This window comes from Cyclopterus lumpus, chromosome 15 (genome assembly GCF_009769545.1).
Source record: "Cyclopterus lumpus isolate fCycLum1 chromosome 15, fCycLum1.pri, whole genome shotgun sequence".
NCBI lineage: Eukaryota > Metazoa > Chordata > Actinopteri > Perciformes > Cyclopteridae > Cyclopterus > Cyclopterus lumpus.
This window is the reverse complement of record NC_046980.1, coordinates 2,281,961-2,293,258: the sequence shown is the minus strand read 5'-3', so window position 1 is coordinate 2,293,258 and position 11,298 is coordinate 2,281,961. Positions and strand designations below refer to the sequence as shown.

At 48.0% G+C, this 11,298-nt stretch overlaps 1 protein-coding gene across 2 annotated transcripts; it reads left to right on the top strand.

Annotated features, from left to right (window-relative positions):
• Positions 1-598: 598 nt before the first annotated feature.
• On the top strand, positions 599-4,345 carry otx1 (orthodenticle homeobox 1). 2 transcript variants are annotated; one of them, XM_034551623.1, is made up of 4 exons: positions 599-973; positions 1,695-1,846; positions 2,909-3,084; positions 3,148-4,345. In XM_034551623.1, exons 1-4 carry the CDS (start codon positions 769-771, stop codon positions 3,692-3,694), a joined length of 1,080 nt encoding a protein of 359 aa, XP_034407514.1. In that variant the 5' UTR covers positions 599-768; the 3' UTR covers positions 3,695-4,345. The 2 variants fall into 2 exon arrangements, with proteins under 2 accessions (XP_034407514.1, XP_034407513.1); XM_034551622.1 differs by having other exon boundaries at positions 2,909-4,345.
• The last annotated feature ends 6,953 nt before the right edge of the window (positions 4,346-11,298 follow it).

Here is an 11,298-nt window from a genome sequence, read left to right as displayed (position 1 = left end):
TAATCCATATTTATGCGCGCGCGTGCGTGTCTGTGTAAGTGCAGGCCTTCACACTAAACACACACATTTTACTCTTAAGAGTTTTGAACTTTTAAATGTTTGTTTTACTATTAAAAAAAAACTAATTAAAAAAACAAATGTGACGGAGCAATAACAATCAAATTGAATCCTTATGAACTCCTTTCCGTGTTTTTCTTTTTTCTTTAAAAGCGAACAATGGGGAACAATCTATTACTAAAGATCTTATAATGGAGGCCGAAAAAAAACTATTCTGATTGAATTATTAAAAGGGTTTCAATCAGTTTCTTTTTCTGATGTAAAAAGTCACGTCTTTTCAAAATAAAGGTAATATTCTGCAGCTATAGGAGGTGCACTGATCAATTAAAAACATAAATGTGTAGATAAGCATTCAAATAAACACATTTTCAGAGCCCATTGACAAAAAAAATCACTTGCATCAGTTTTCATCATTTCAGTTTAAATTAAAGTTTAAAAAAAAGGCTGAAAATATGAATGCAGTCTAGTCTGAGAGTTTAAAAAAGTCACGTCGGTTGTGTGTTTTATTCATTTATAATGTTGCTGCGTGTTTTTCTTTAGTTAAAATAATTGCTGGAGGGGTTTAATGTGAACGCTTCCACTCATTCATGCTTTCGTAGATCTCAGCTGCCACTAAACAATCTCAATGCAGGGAACCAAACTATAAGGATGTCGAATACAACACAAAAAGAGAGATATTTGTAACGAGTGTTTCTAAATATTGTTGGATGGATGTGTGTCGTGCAGTTCCTTGGATCGGCCCCCTGTCCCGTCAAGCTGCAGCATCGGGGGAAACCGACCCACTGGCCGGAGCTGGGTGGAGCAGTGACCGCCTGTAGCATGATGTCCTACCTCAAACAGCCCCCCTACGGCGTCAACGGCCTGGGGCTCAGCGGCGCGGCCATGGACCTGCTGCACCCCTCAGTGGGCTACCCATGTAGGAGCCCACGCACACGCACGCACACACACACACACACACACACACCTCTTTTACTCCCAGTTTGGACCAGTAAGAGCTCCAGACATCAGACAAATACCTGCAAATTCATAAAGATGGATTTGGCTGTTAGGCCTCTAATAATAATAGTATCGTTATTATTTGTATTTATTTAATTAAAATAGTTATAACAGTTATTGTTCTTTATAATAACACTAATAATAAAGATGTGTTTGGCTGTTAGGCCTCTAATAATAATAATAATAATAATAATAATAATGTTGTTTTTTAACAATAACCATTATTTATAATAACAGTCATTACGGTTCTCTATAATAATAATTATAACATCGTTATTTTTATAACTATATAATACGGTTATTATGGTTCTTTATAATAATATTGATGTGTAGTTTGAAAAAAGTTCACCAGGCAACAAACTATGTACAATACAAAATTGTATATTTATTAAGTAATTAGTCTAATATTCTCCAATCAGATTGTATTTAGAGATTAAACTGTTTACCTTCGACTGTTTCTAGTCCATATTAAATATGCTTTAAGTTTTTATCAATAAAAAAAAAAAAGAAAAGTCTCCAGTAAAGAACGTATAACAACAATAAACAATCCTAATATAGAGCCACTAATATATATTATTACAAGCTTTTATTGTGTATCTGCGGTGGTTTTGTTAACGTCGCCCCGGTTCTTGTCGCTCCAGCCACCCCCAGGAAGCAGCGCCGGGAGCGGACCACCTTCACCCGCACGCAGCTCGACATCCTGGAGTCTCTGTTCGGCAAGACCCGCTACCCGGACATCTTCATGCGGGAGGAGGTCGCCCTGAAAATCAACCTGCCGGAGTCCAGAGTGCAGGTGAGAAGTGACGCAGTTAAAGAACCCCGATAGGTCGCCATGTTGTTTTTTTAACACGTCACCCGCTTTTATTCTTCCGTTACTCTTTTTTATTAATATTTTTTTAAAGTTAGTTTTTTTTAAATGTATTTGTTCCCTTTTTAAGAGCAGTCATTTTTGTTTTAAACGGCGATTTTAAATGTTCAATTTTATATAAATATGAATCGACCGGTGACGTAACTACGTGCTAATTAACGTAACTAGCTAACTGTTAGCTAACAGGCTATAAGCTGACTTGGCCCAGTCGTATTCGAATCGATAGTTTATGGTATTTATACCAATAAATGTGACTAAAAACGAACTTTATTGAGTAATCTAACATGAGGACAATATTACTAATTAATGAGGATCACAATGCGGATGACTGTAGGCCTGCTAAGTGACTGTAACGTGTTATTTCCGTTAAACCGGTGACCAGGGCCCAGTTTAACGGGGATGGTTGCGTTCAAGTGCCGTGGTTATTTATACAATTTCCTCTTTCGCACCTCTGTTCCTGTCTGAACTGATTTTAAAACTGTTGGCACGGATGTAAACAAAATGATTTAGAAAATCTGAATCAATCGACTATTTCATAATTATTTGATGCGGCTTAACTGAAGTAATTTGATCTTAAATGTGGGAAACGCCCAACAAACAACCGGCTGCTGTACGACAACAATGAACAAATGGACTCTTGAAAGGCTTCAGGGGGAAACCAAGGCCTCTCTCTCTCTCACACACACACACACAACTCGAGTTATTCTCAGAATGCGTGTGTGAAACTAAATGCTCTACATGATCCGACCCTCCCGGTGCTCTAGAGTTACCTTCTGTGTGGTGAAACCCAATCGCCCGTTATCTAAGGGTATGAAATTGGACCCGCGGTCGGTCCGAGCCAAGGGGCCGGGGTCGGAAATGAACCTCGGTGGGTAATAACCCTCAATTTTGCTCCGTGGTGTACTCTGGGAGTGTGTTCCAGGTTCTCTGTTGTGTACTTGTGTTGGTGGGTTCTAACTCCTGGCCGGCGCCCCCTTTGGGTTCTAGGTGTGGTTCAAGAACCGGCGGGCCAAGTGTCGCCAGCAGCAGCAGAGCGGCAGCAACGCCAAAGCCCGGCCGCCCAAGAAGAAGTCCTCCCCGGCCCGGGAGAGCACGGGCTCCGAGAGCAGCGGGCAGTTCACGCCGCCCGCCGTCTCCAGCGCGGGCTCGTCCTCGTCCTCCTCGTCCTCCGCCGCCGCCAACGCCAACCACACGGGCCCGTTGGCGTCGGCGTCGGCGCTCAGCAGCACCTCTACCTCCATCAACGCCGTCTCCTCCATCTGGAGCCCCGCCATCTCCCCCGGGAACGCCGCCGCCGCTGCCCCCGCGTCGGCGGCCCCGCTCCCCGACCCCGGACCCGCCTCCAACGCCTCCTGTATGCAGCGTTCGATGACGGGCTCCGCCGCCGCCGCCGCCGCCACCTCCTACCCGATGTCCTACAACCAGACGGCGGGCTACGGCCAGGGCTACCCGGCCCCGTCCGGCTCCTACTTCAGCGGCGTGGACTGCAGCTCCTACCTGGCCCCCATGCACTCCCACCACCACCCCCACCAGCTCAGCCCCATGACGGCCTCCTCCATGCCGGGCCACCCCCACCACCACATCGGCCAGTCGTCGGGCCACCACCACCACCACCACCACCAGGCCTACGGCGGCTCCGGCCTGGCCTTCAACTCCTCCGACTGCCTGGATTACAAAGAGCAGACTGCAGCCTCCTCGTGGAAGCTCAACTTTAACACCACAGACTGCTTGGACTACAAGGACCAGGCCTCCTGGAGGTTCCAGGTCTTGTGATCCAGCTCCCCCCGCCCCCCTTCCTGCTCGCCAGCTCCCTCCTCCTCCTCTTTTCCCAGATTAGCTTGTTTTTCAAAAAGACAAAAAGAGTTTATGAACCACGAGATCAGCAATCAGACTTTTTTTTTGGTTTTTCGTCCTTCACGTCTTTTAAAAAAAGAAAAGAGGGAGAACCCTCAACATCAGAATGTTTTTGATTGTTTTTAAAGAAGCACTCTGGATGATTTTAAGAAACTACGAGAGTCATTTCCACCCGACTGCTTTTGAGCAGCAGCTCTCCGGACGGGAGGAATATTTTCCGAACTGTGCGCCTCTTTACCTCCGAACCCCCGAATCAAATCCTGTATAGTTTTTATTTCTGAAATTGGTTATTTTAGGATGGCAGAGATTTTTAGTCAGCGACGTCGAAGGAGCTGAAATATGTAAATATGTATTTGGGTCAGTTACATTGACCGTGTTTTTAGTTGGTGTTTTTTTTAGTTTTTTTCGAATTTGAAATTGTTTAATTACCACTTTGGGAGAAAAAAAAAAGTATACAAAAAAAAAATAATGTATGTAAATCTTTCCAAATATTCCAAAGAGAACAAATTGGCCATAAAGTTCAGCTTTTTTTTTTTTTTTTTTTTCCATAAACGTTGTTTTACTCGTAAAAATAAAAAAAATAAAAAAAATGTTTTGGGCAATTTGAAATGTCTCGAGGAAAAAAATAAAAAAATCTAAAACGTAGATGCTGAACTATTCTGGGCGTTTGTCCAGGTGGATTCGCGGATGATATTATTATTATTATTATTATTATTACTCTAACCTCTATACATTCTCAAAGCTGGCCTCCTCTCGTGATATTGGACATGTTTGAAACCGCAGCACTTGGCTTGATATTGGAGTCGGAGCGTTCTTCTTTTTTTTTTTGGAGAGGAAAGTAAAATGTGGATTTTAATCGCTCCGAAATGACAGTGAGATGTTGAATGTATCTTCAAGGCGAAACACCGTCACGTACATGTTCATCCAATAAAGATCCGTTAAGTCACTTCGCTTTTACTGGATTCTGTCTGATTCCCAACCAGGAGTCAAGTTGGTTTTATTTTTATTTATTTTTATTTCATACACCAGCAACAACTCCAGATTACTGTTTTTCTCTTTTTAAAAAAAATTAGTCACACTCTTATTTAAAAGCTTGTTTATTTTTATTTATCCCCCCCCCCCCCCCCTAATTATAACGGGGGTAAATGCAAATGAGGTCATAATTAAAACAATCCGCATTTCCATTTTAGAGAGCAGCCAGTTTTAATCCTCTCTCGCTCTCTCTCTCTCTCTGTCTCTCTCTCTCTGCGCCTCCGACTTAAATTGAAACACTAACGTCTCCCCCTCGCTTTAGGGAGACCAAGCGTCTTTAAAAACATAAAATAAACCCCTAAATATTGAGCCGGGAGGCGTTTGATCGAGGCGTAATTGAATGCAGCGCCGTAATGGTGATAATTACTCTGTGCCCTCAGTTTGGTCTTCTGCTAAATAACCTGCAGGAATTTCACCGCCTCTGATGCAGTAATTGTGAAGGTGGGGCAGGTTAGGGGGTCAGGTGTGTGTGTGTGTGTGTGATGCTCGCAGACATACACACATTATAAAGGAGGGGAAACGTAGTGAAGGCCTCACTGAGCAGAAGAAGCAATAACAAGAAAAACAAACGTTAATGCAACTTCATTTAAATATTTTTAAAAAACGTCCTTGTGCGAACAAATTAAAATCCCCACAAAAAGAAAAAAATACATATATTTTTTTACCAAATGTAATATTTTTAGAGGATGTTTCTTCTGGAACTATTGATTATTTAAAGTTTAGTTTGACACGTTTAGTGAAAATGTTTCTCTTATCACACGAGACGAAGAAAAGCAGCAAAGATTTGACAATTAATCGTTATTTAAAATCAAAATAATTGATTTATTGACTTATTGGACAGTGTTTTTTAAATCTAGATGCCTCGAAAAAAATAAATGTAAACAGGAGAGAAATCTCACTTTGATTATTGATCTGAACCTGATCGATTACCTCCGTTTCCTCTGGAGAAGCTGAAGGCCGAGAAGGAGAAACAGGCTTCACGTTTCTCTGCGGTTAAATAAACAAAACCATGAAACGTTATTCCGTTTCATCCAGTTTCTTAGTTTGGAGATAAAATAACTAATAAAACGTAAAGTTATATTTAACCCTCTGAAGTGAAAGTGAAATAAAAAAAGTGTTATAGAATAAAAACAAACTATATATTGTATAATATTGTTTATAGGCTGTAAAAAGAAGAGAAAAGTTAAACAATGTCACGTTTAAAATAAGTAGATAAAATTATAATACAGACAAATGGCTTTTTAAATGATTTAATTCTCCCGGTTTCCTGCAGCCGTTTGTGCAGCCGACTGTTTCTTGTATTTAAATTGTTTGTTTGTCAACAAACACGCTGTATAGAGAATGCAAATGCTTCATTTCTTTGTGCTTTCAGGGGAAAACACGTTAATTCACTTTTGTTTACAGCTGCTGGTTAATTTGACTTTTAGGGATAAAAGAATATAATATAATTTCCCCTTAAAGTCAAACTAAATGAAAATGTTCCTAAACATGTTAATTAGTTTTGGTGACAATATGTATGTTCCTTCTTATAATAAATAGTGTAAAACAGACTTTTATAATAATAATTAACTAAACTGCATGAAGAAAAAGATGAAATATGTTTTGACAGCGAGGACTTTTCATAAAATCTAAAATCCGTCTTCTGAGAAAACGATTTCATCGAATACTCAAATAGTTCCTCTTTGTTTAACGCGCCTTTTATTTTAGAGATCCAAATTCTTGGAGTGCTTTGAGAAGATTTTAGAAGAACACGAGAGTTCAACCGGCATGTTTGTTTTTAAATGAACACCATATTTTAAATAGTGTTTAAGAGACATGTCGTCATTTCTTCAGAGTAAAAACTAAGCAGATAAATAAAAAAATCTGCAAAGACGATAAAAGATTCTCGTGGAAGTTCGTCAGGATACTTCATTTAAAAAAAAAAAAAGAAGAGAAAAGCGTTGTTATTGCAGTTCATCGCTTTAACGTCTCCACCCGAGCGTCCTCGCTCTGCGTTCAAGAGGCCGATCGATCGCGCCGCGTCGCCCGCCGTCAGCCGCCGACCTCTTGACCTCTCGCTGAAGGTGTCTGAATGTGGGCGGACAGGAAGCTGTTGACATTTTGTTCACACTTGTCCAGGAGATGAACTGGAACCGAGCCGGACTCGGCTTGCTTGAGTGGTTGTGATTTGTATCTTAGAGACAGACAAGAAAAGTGTGTGTGTGTGTGCGTGTGTTAGTTTGGTACGTGAGGCCTCGATAAAGTTGAAGCGTGTGTGTGTGTGTGTGAGAAAAAGAGATCGGAAAGGACCAGCAGATGCTCGGATAGCAGCTCGGCATGCTGGGATTGTTTTTATTCTATTTCCATGCAGGACAGGAAGGAAAGAAAACTGGCCTCTGATTGGCTGTCGACTGTCGCCAGACTCCGGCATCGCCGTGCGCTCATAGGCCCGAAGAGTGAGAGGCGATACAGGAGGGAGGATTATATTTACCTGGGGAGGTTAATCGGGGGTCAACCGTACACCTGACGTGGGCGGGGCCTCCCGTCTCCGGTTTCTCTGCTTCATCGTCGTTGTGTTTAACAGTCGAGGGTTTCAAGTCTCCGGGTAAACGAAGCCTCCGACATCCCCTTGAATGCAACGTCCAAACTCAAAGGGGGGGGGGGCGGGGGGGGGGGGGGGGGGGGGGGTCCAGGTGGGAAGCAGCTTAGTCATCCTCGCGACACGAGGCGCTGAGAGCATTCGTGAAATTCCTGGTGGATTTAACATGCTGCAGGTTTAAGTCGAGGACAGTCGGGACGACGTCGAGCTCCTTTCATCTTTCTGGGGGGACTCCTCCCTCCACGGGACAGGAAGCGGGGGGGCGGAGGAGGGGGAGGTGGGGGGGTCTTTCCCTAAACCCAACTAAGTATTTTACGATCTTTTCCTAAATCTAAGTAAATAATAACCCAAACCATTTATTAGGCCTCAGTTACTTCCTTCATACCCGACACCCTCGTGTCCTTGTGAAGGAAAGGAGGCACAAAGCAGAGCGTCCTCGTGAAGGAAAGGAGGCAGGCAGCAGAGCGTCCTCATGAAGGAAAGGAGGCACGCAGCAGAGCGTCCACATGAAGGAAAGGAGGCACGCAGCAGAGCGTCCTCGTGAAGGAAAGGAGGCAGGCAGCAGAGCGTCCTCGTGAAGGAAAGGAGGCACGCAGCAGAGCGTCCTCGTGAAGGAAAGGAGGCACGCAGCAGAGCGTCCACGTGAAGGAAAGGAGGCACGCAGCAGAGCGTCCTCGTGAAGGAAAGGAGGCACGCAGCAGAGCGTCCTCGTGAAGGAAAGGAGGCACGCAGCAGAGCGTCCTCGTGAAGGAAAGGAGGCACGCAGCAGAGCGTCCTCGTGAAGGAAAGGAGGCAGGCAGCAGAGCGTCCTCGTGAAGGAAAGGAGGCACGCAGCAGAGCGTCCTCGTGAAGGAAAGGAGGCACGCAGCAGAGCGTCCTCGTGAAGGAAAGGAGGCACAAAGCAGAGCGTCCTCGTGAAGGAAAGGAGGCAGGCAGCAGAGCGTCCTCGTGAAGGAAAGGAGGCACAAAGCAGAGCGTCCTCGTGAAGGAAAGGAGGCACGCAGCAGAGCGTCGTCGTGAAGGAAAGGAGGCACAAAGCAGAGCGTCCTCGTGAAGGAAAGGAGGCACGCAGCAGAGCGTCGTCGTGAAGGAAAGGAGGCACGCAGCAGAGCGTCCTCGTGAAGGAAAGGAGGCACAAAGCAGAGCGTCCTCGTGAAGGAAAGGAGGCACGCAGCAGAGCGTCGTCGTGAAGGAAAGGAGGCAGGCAGCAGAGCGTCCTCGTGAAGGAAAGGAGGCAGGCAGCAGAGCGTCCTCGTGAAGGAAAGGAGGCACGCAGCAGAGCGTCCACGTGAAGGAAAGGAGGCACGCAGCAGAGCGTCCTCATGAAGGAAAAGAGGCACGCAGCAGAGCGTCCTCGTGAAGGAAAGGAGGCAGGCAGCAGAGCGTCCTCATGAAGGAAAGGAGGCACGCAGCAGAGCGTCCACAGTGAAGGAAAGGAGGCACGCAGCAGAGCGTCCTCGTGAAGGAAAGGAGGCAGGCAGCAGAGCGTCCTCGTGAAGGAAAGGAGGCACGCAGCAGAGCGTCCTCGTGAAGGAAAGGAGGCAGGCAGCAGAGCGTCCTCGTGAAGGAAAGGAGGCACAAAGCAGAGCGTCCTCGTGAAGGAAAGGAGGCAGGCAGCAGAGCGTCCTCGTGAAGGAAAGGAGGCACGCAGCAGAGCGTCCTCGTGAAGGAAAGGAGGCAGGCAGCAGAGCGTCCTCGTGAAGGAATGGAGGCAGGCAGCAGAGCGTCCTCGTGAAGGAAAGGAGGCACGCAGCAGAGCGTCCTCGTGAAGGAAAGGAGGCACGCAGCAGAGCGTCCTCGTGAAGGAAAGGAGGCACAAAGCAGAGCGTCCTCGTGAAGGAAAGGAGGCAGGCAGCAGAGCGTCCTCGTGAAGGAAAGGAGGCACGCAGCAGAGCGTTTTCGTGAAGGAAAGGAGGCACGCAGCAGAGCGTCCTCGTGAAGGAAAGGAGGCACAAAGCAGAGCGTCCTCGTGAAGGAAAGGAGGCAGGCAGCAGAGCGTCCTCGTGAAGGAAAGGAGGCACGCAGCAGAGCGTCCTCGTGAAGGAAAGGAGGCACAAAGCAGAGCGTCCTCGTGAAGGAAAGGAGGCAGGCAGCAGAGCGTCCTCGTGAAGGAAAGGAGGCACGCAGCAGAGCGTCCTCTTGAAGGAAAGGAGGCACGCAGCAGAGCGTCCACGTGAAGGAAAGGAGGCACGCAGCAGAGCGTCCTCGTGAAGGAAAGGAGGCAGGCAGCAGAGCGTCCTCGTGAAGGAAAGGAGGCACGCAGCAGAGCGTCCTCGTGAAGGAAAGGAGGCACGCAGCAGAGCGTCCTCGTGAAGGAAAGGAGGCACGCAGCAGAGCGTCCTCGTGAAGGAAAGGAGGCACAAAGCAGAGCATCCACGTGAAGGAAAGGAGGCACGCAGCAGAGCGTCCTCGTGAAGGAAAGGAGGCACGCAGCAGAGCGTCCTCGTGAAGGAAAGGAGGCAGGCAGCAGAGCGTCCTCGTGAAGGAAAGGAGGCACGCAGCAGAGCGTCCTCGTGAAGGAAAGGAGGCACGCAGCAGAGCGTCCTCGTGAAGGAAAGGAGGAACGCAGCAGAGCGTCCTCGTGAAGGAAAGGAGGCAGGCAGCAGAGCGTCCACGTGAAGGAAAGGAGGCACGCAGCAGAGCGTCCTCGTGAAGGAAAGGAGGCACGCAGCAGAGCGTCCTCGTGAAGGAAAGGAGGCACGCAGCAGAGCGTCCTCGTGAAGGAAAGGAGGCACGCAGCAGAGCGTCGTCGTGAAGGAAAGGAGGCACAAAGCAGAGCGTCCTCGTGAAGGAAAGGAGGCAGGCAGCAGAGCGTCCTCGTGAAGGAAAGGAGGCAGGCAGCAGAGCGTCCTCGTGAAGGAAAGGAGGCACGCAGCAGAGCGTCCTCGTGAAGGAAAGGAGGCACGCAGCAGAGCGTCCTCATGAAGGAAAGGAGGCACGCAGCAGAGCGTCCTCGTGAAGGAAAGGAGGCACGCAGCAGAGCGTCCTCGTGAAGGAAAGGAGGCACGCAGCAGAGCGTCCTCGTGAAGGAAAGGAGGCACGCAGCAGAGCGTCCTCGTGAAGGAAAGGAGGCAGGCAGCAGAGCGTCCACGTGAAGGAAAGGAGGCACGCAGCAGAGCGTCCTCGTGAAGGAAAGGAGGCACGCAGCAGAGCGTCCTCGTGAAGGAAAGGAGGAACGCAGCAGAGCGTCCTCGTGAAGGAAAGGAGGCAGGCAGCAGAGCGTCCACGTGAAGGAAAGGAGGCACGCAGCAGAGCGTCCTCGTGAAGGAAAGGAGGCACGCAGCAGAGCGTCCTCGTGAAGGAAAGGAGGCACGCAGCAGAGCGTCGTCGTGAAGGAAAGGAGGCACAAAGCAGAGCGTCCTCGTGAAGGAAAGGAGGCAGGCAGCAGAGCGTCCTCGTGAAGGAAAGGAGGCACAAAGCAGAGCGTCCTCGTGAAGGAAAGGAGGCAGGCAGCAGAGCGTCCTCGTGAAGGAAAGGAGGCACGCAGCAGAGCGTCCTCTTGAAGGAAAGGAGGCACGCAGCAGAGCGTCCTCGTGAAGGAAAGGAGGCACGCAGCAGAGCGTCCTCGTGAAGGAAAGGAGGCACGCAGCAGAGCGTCCACATGAAGGAAAGGAGGCACGCAGCAGAGCGTCCTCGTGAAGGAAAGGAGGCACGCAGCAGAGCGTCCTCGTGAAGGAAAGGAGGCACGCAGCAGAGCGTCCTCGTGAAGGAAAGGAGGCACGCAGCAGAGCGTCCTCGTGAAGGAAAGGAGGCAGGCAGCAGAGCGTCCTCGTGAAGGAAAGGAGGCACGCAGCAGAGCGTCCTCGTGAAGGAAAGGAGGCACGCAGCAGAGCGTCCTCGTGAAGGAAAGGAGGAACGCAGCAGAGCGTCCTCGTGAAGGAAAGGAGGCAGGCAGCAGAGCGTCCACGTGAAG